The 6,000-nt window shown below is 46.9% G+C and overlaps 1 protein-coding gene across 1 annotated transcript in view; it reads right to left on the bottom strand.

Annotated features, from left to right (window-relative positions):
• Positions 1–3,033: 3,033 nt before the first annotated feature.
• Positions 3,034–6,000, bottom strand: part of Kif1b (kinesin family member 1B) — a 130,739-nt gene continuing 127,772 nt past the window's right edge. The window contains exons 46-49 of the mRNA XM_032894543.1: positions 4,974–5,123; positions 4,489–4,681; positions 4,186–4,304; positions 3,034–3,572 (exon numbers count right to left, since the gene is read on the bottom strand). Of these exons, the coding sequence (XP_032750434.1) occupies positions 3,530–3,572; positions 4,186–4,304; positions 4,489–4,681; positions 4,974–5,123 (505 nt within the window). The 3' untranslated portion in view covers positions 3,034–3,529. The remainder of the gene's footprint in view (positions 3,573–4,185; positions 4,305–4,488; positions 4,682–4,973; positions 5,124–6,000) is intronic.

The raw sequence follows: 6,000 nt of genomic DNA, 5'->3' as shown, positions 1-6,000 counted from the left end.
ATTTCTTAAATTTCCATTTTTAAGTAATTAGGGGCGCTCTTAAGATTTTTTTTTGAGCTCATAAATGGCCTTTTGAACAGTGACAGCAGCAGTCCCCCAGCTGACGACTCTGCCTTGCTCCATGGCTGTGGTCTTACTCATGGTGGAGCACAGGCTGTGGCAGATGGCTGCAGTGCACAGCGCCACAGTTTCGCTCAAATGCATTCGGCAGACCTTCCAGGAGCAGCAGCAGAATTATTCCTTTCTCCTCACAGAGCAAGTTAAAGACTACAGTTTCCAAAAGGAACCCAAATGAAGAGTGACAGGCCCACGCTAAACAGACCACGCGCCCCTGGTATTGTTCAGAGGAGCCAACGTACAGCACCCAAGAGGAAAACGCACGAGTCCCAGCAGGAGCCACACAGGGCAGAACCTTGCCTCTCAGTCCAGTGTGCAATTCATTACAGCTGTATAGATATACAATACCTTACAAAATTAAATATCCCTGTAAGTTAGACAGGAAGCAGCAGATAACAAAGTCTATGCTTTGACATATGTACCAGGAAAAATCATGTTTTTAGACCCCAAACACCTTTCACAATCATTCATTCCTTCATCTAACCAAAATTTTAAAAAATTGAAAAATTAAGATATACAAATTCCACATAGCTGAAGGGAAAAATTAATGTTTTCTTACTTGAGGAACCTTCAGCCTCACCTCACCAAGTTTCTCATTTATGGATAGAGGTCAGGGCCTGCTCAGAAGCCGTCTGGCCCGTGCTCCTGCCTAGCCTTGTGCAGAGACTGCCTGGCCCCTGCAGTCTGGGCCTGAGAGCTGCCTGACTCCCAGGGTGGCCTCCCAGAAGCAGGCAAGGCCTGAGCACTGGCGGGGACAGTCATGAGGCTTTATCTGCTTGGGAGGAAGAGGATAGAGATGTGAAGGAAGGGGAGGCTAATTCGTTTTAATCAGCACTCGCTTTTCTGTAATTTGTTATGTTTTCCTTGTAGGTTTTTTGTTTAAAGGAGTGCTTTGAAATTTTTTTAAAAAAAATTATCTTAATAGTTTCCTTAAAGGTTAGTTGTCGTAACTTTCCTGCTACTATAGCAACCACAAACATCTCATGATCAGGCCCTGCCATAAAACCCTTTCTCCTTCGGAGCTTTGAAGCTTTATGGAACTAGAACATCAAGCCCCCAAATGCTCAGATTCTGATGGAGTCGTGGGCCTTACAGTACGGAGGCCCAGTGACCGCAGGTAGAAGCACGAGTGCCCAAGCTCCAACCTTACTTTCCCTGGCTTCCTAATGAGGCCTCCTTACAGGGAGCAGCTGATGGAGGAGCGGTCCAGTTTGGCTCATGCTAACATTTGATATTTGCAAAGCAAAGACTTTCTAAACCAGTTTTGTTTGAGTTAAAACACAAGCCATCGCAGGGTTTAGTGTCACACAAGTCACCCTCCCTCAGGCTTCACAGACACGGATCCTTCCATCTAACTTCCTAACAGCAGCAACATCAGTGATTCAGTTTAAAAGCGACCTTTGCTCTTCGTTTCCCTGATAGATTTGGTTCTGGTCCAGGAGACTGTCTACCAGCATAGACAGCCTGCAAATGAGCATACACCAGAAGGACACGCTGTGTCCATCAGACACAGACTCCTAACTACATTAAAATCTCATATATATATGCTTAGAGAACAAGTAACATTGCAGTTAGTAACCTATGCTTTAAGGAGAGAAAGAAAGTTTTAAAAAATCTAACAGAGTGATCATCTTTTAGATAAGAACAGTCTGACTTCTGCCCTTTCTTTTCTCCATGGTCCACTTTTCCTTTTCTTTGCAAGGCAACTGTAACAAAAGGAGCTGGGAGTCGTGTTCTTCAGAGAGAAGCCCGCTGAGGTCAGAAGCAAGGGTCTGCACGCTCGCCCCCTAGTGGCTACTATGCAGTGGCGATGAACCGGTAAGCCAGGAGCCTTCCTGAGTGGAGGTGAGCAGATGCCTTCCTGGGTGAGTGAGTGATCAGGCTGGCAAGACCAGTAAAGAGCAGCGTGAGTGAGCCCCAGGTCACTGGCACAGCAACTGAATTAACCCTGGCAGGCATTCTGTGCCCCACTCAGTCCTCAACGCTTACTGGCAGGTGGAGGAAGAGCCTTGTTCTCTATGATGACCTCTTGAACCCAGAGACCTGGCTTGTTAGAAGCCACAGAAACTGGCAGCAGTGAATTCTTCTTCCTAAGGGAGTATTTCCAAACCACACAGGGACATGGGGGCAGGGGGCATGTCACGATCCAACAGCAAAGTACAGGGCAGTTGGGGACAATCTTTTTTGACCCTAAATGTCTTCTGATTTGTTTGGTGATGGGGACTGGTCAGTTCTGGCATCCAGAAAACAACGCCATGTTTGCTTATATGGAGACAAGTATTACTATGAATGGCCACTGGGCTCAGATGGAGACTTCAACGTTTCCGCTGAAGCCACAAGTCTCTGACCAAAGGGAGCTGCAACAATCACTCCTGCACTCTCAAAGCAACAGGGTCCAGTCGATCACCAGAAAGTCAAACACTCCCCAGTCCCTCTTGTGGGAAATCTGTTCATGACATCACATAATTCCAAACAGTAATGCCAGAGGATAGGCAGGGCTGGCAAACTCCTAGACAAAAGGCTCCTTCCCAGTGGGGAGACAAGTTTGCAGGACCCTGCTGTGAGGAGCTGTAACTCTCACCCTTGCAACTGACCAGTCTCCTGCAGCAGCCTGAGCCTTCAAGGGCCAGCAGCAGCCGCTGTTCTAGGCTGATCTCAAAGGTCCCTCTGTATCTCCACTCTATAAACCCATGTTCTGAGCCCTGATTCAGACAGAGAATTTGAATCCCATTTCTGAGCTTCCCACAATGCTTTCCCTGAATGAAAACACAGGAATTAGCCACTAGAAGGGATGGGGGGAGACAGACACAGAGACACACACACACACACAGGGAGAGAGAGAGAGAGAGAGAGAGAGAGAGAGAGAGAGAGAGGCAGGCACAGACAGACAGACAGAAAGACAAAGAAAACCAAGTGTTTTTTTTTCTCCTGGCTAAAAATACCAAATGTCTCCTCCCTTAGTCTCTCAGCCACCCAGCAAAAAGTAGATTATCATAAACAAAGGGGGAAAAGAAAGAGAGACAGAGAAGTTACCCTGAAAACCAGAGCTGTACAGAGACAACAGCCGGACAGTGACCATGAAGGGGACCTATCGTCCAAAAGGAAGCTGAAGTATGCAGGAAAATCATTTGGAGACCTGCTGGACCCCTCGGGGTGTGTGAATGTGAGTGTGTATGAATGTGTAGTGGGTTTGTTCCCCTTTGTTAGGCCACATGCTACAAGTCAGCACAAGAATGAAGAGAGGACAGAGCCATGGAGAAAGGGAGCAGGAGAACTAGAGAAGTGCAGGATGACGAGGGAAAGTCGTTAAGCCACAGGATTACATACAAGAATAACCGTCAAGAGTCACAAAGAGAATGAGAGGTAACACTTTCTTTATCTGTCGAAGGTGAGCAAGGCTCAGGAGGGTCGCTTAGTATTTTGGCTGGCTTGGGCATCTGCGAGAGAGTTTTGACCTATGAGAAAACAGGAGTCAGGGTTAGAAAAGTGGATGCGGGTCTCCTCACAGGTGATACTGCAGGCCCAGGTTTCTATGCTCCTAAACAAATGGCTAGACCAGCAATTCTCAACTTGTGGGCCGGGACCCCTTTGGGGGCTGAATAACCTTTTCACAGGGTTGCACACCAGCTATCCTGCATAGCAGACATTTACATTATGATTCAACACAGTAGCAAAATGACAGCTAAGAGGTCTTCCCTACTCTGTGAACTCTGTGAGATAAGCCCCTTACACAGAGGGCTGGACTGTGGGAGTCCATTAAAGCACTCGCAGTCCTTCCTGTACTCAGGGCTCTGGACCCTCTACAGAGCTCTTGAAAACTGAAACCAAAGGAGACTAAGTGCGTCCATGCCCAGTGTCCCTACCCTTTTCTTCTTTCCATTGTCAACCCAGTTAGAAGGACATATCTTTCCTATCTAGGCTGGTTATCTCTGGGGCTGAAAGCCAAGCAGAGAAAGGAAACCGCTTCCTATCGTGTAGTGCACGCCTATGATCCCAGCCCTTGGGACAAGGGGGAGAACTTAGAACTGTCTCAACATGACAAAATGAAGGAAAAGAACGGCATTTTACCTTATTGTGCCAGCCAGAAGTGGGTTAAAGGCATATAACCAGTCATTCATGTCTTTGTCATTGAGAGCTTGCAGAAGGACCCCACGGTGCTTTGTGCACACAGCAAAAGTATTAGGTGTCTGGAAAGAAACATTAAAATAAAGCCATTGGAGAAAATGAATAGCTAGGACCATCTGGTCACATTCACAGGGTGTATAGCACTGCACACTGATATAAACTAGGATCCATGCCACAGACCAGGACGCCAAACTCAAAAGGGAAGAACACAGGTAGCAACAGACAGCAGAGTCAGGACAGACTGACCTTCAGCATGGCCTGCTGGTCCTCGCTGTACTCCACCTGTGCTGTGGACAGGTTAATGATGCCACGCTCTACTGGGTCTTTGTCACTGTTATAGATGAAGACGTAAGGGCGACGAACCACAACGAAATGTTTAGCCCAGTTACTGGAAAGTGGCTCTTTGAAATGCAGGTATCCTTTCTTAGACACCACTGAGCTAAAAGGACATTGCAAAAGAAGTCAGTTTCTCCTAAAGTAAATGGTAATCAGCTGAAATCCATCAATACACGCTTCCACTAGGCAAGCCCTCAGATGCAACAGGACAGGAAAAGGATCCATGTGGCCTAGATTATCATTGGCCAAAGCAACACAGAAAAAAAGCAAATGCCACAGCAGCACAGTGTGCCAGGCTTAGACACCTAATGCACATAACAAGGACAGTCAGTGTATGCTAGGCTGGAACGACCCTGCACAGCAGAGTTAAAAAGGCTGCGTGTCACAGTACTCACCCCGCTCTAACTTCTTCAATGTCTGGAACAAGATTGAGAAATTCATTCTTTCCTGCTCGGGCCAAATAGGGTGTCTCCACAGTTGGGATGATCTGAAACTGTTCAAACTCCTGGCAGGGACTAGAGGCACGAGAGTTGGCTTCTGGGGTCCTTACGGAGGAAGAGAAGAGTAAGAAGCATTTCAGGAAGGTCAAAGCAACTGTGGACATGACCTCACCCAGACACAGTGCCCCTGCCCAAGTACCAGAGGCAAGCATCGGCTTCGGAGTTCAGCTAAAACAAGCTGGTGTCAGAAAGGTAATTCTCAACTCCAGTTAGTTGTCCTTGGAAAAGGACGCTGGGGACAGTGAATCGCAGCCTCTCTTACTCCTGAGAACACAAGCGGCTGACTATGAACTCGTGTTCTCTCACGAGTTTCCTATCAGTCTCAGGGCCAGAACAGACACAGTGGTTCTCAAAGTGTGGCCCCTGACTGAGAGCAGCAGCATTCTCTGGGACTGGTAGACTTCACAGTCAGAAACTCGGGGAGATGCTTGGACACTGTGCTATAGCAAGTTTCCAAGGGTTTTTAAAAAGTTCACCACCTTGGGGACAGTAGAGAAGGCAAACAAATGCAGACACACCTGGACCTAGCTATAGGTTCCTAAGAGCACAGGGGGGTTGGGGATTTAGCTCAGTGGTAGAGCGCTTGCCTAGCAAGTGCAAGGCCCTGGGTTCAGTCCCCAGCTCCAAAAAAAAAAAAAAAAAAAAAGGGCACGGGAGTAGAGTATGATCTGGATCATTCTTTAGGTCTCTGTTCTGGTTGTTAGGGATTTCCTAGAACAGCTTAGCCTGACGATTCTGTATCTTTCTTTCTTTCTTTCTTTCTTTCTTTCTTTCTTTCTTTCTTTCTTTCTTTCTTTCTTTCTTTCTTTCTTTCTTGTTTTTGCCTAGCAAGCGCTTCTACCACTGAGCAATCCCCAACCCATCTTTCTTATTTTTTTTTTTTAATATTTATTCATTTATTTATATAAGTACACTGTAGCTG

The sequence above is a fragment of the Rattus rattus genome, chromosome 1 (genome assembly GCF_011064425.1).
Source record: "Rattus rattus isolate New Zealand chromosome 1, Rrattus_CSIRO_v1, whole genome shotgun sequence".
In the NCBI taxonomy this organism is placed as follows: domain Eukaryota; kingdom Metazoa; phylum Chordata; class Mammalia; order Rodentia; family Muridae; genus Rattus; species Rattus rattus.
This window is presented reverse-complemented; position numbering and strand designations above follow the sequence as displayed.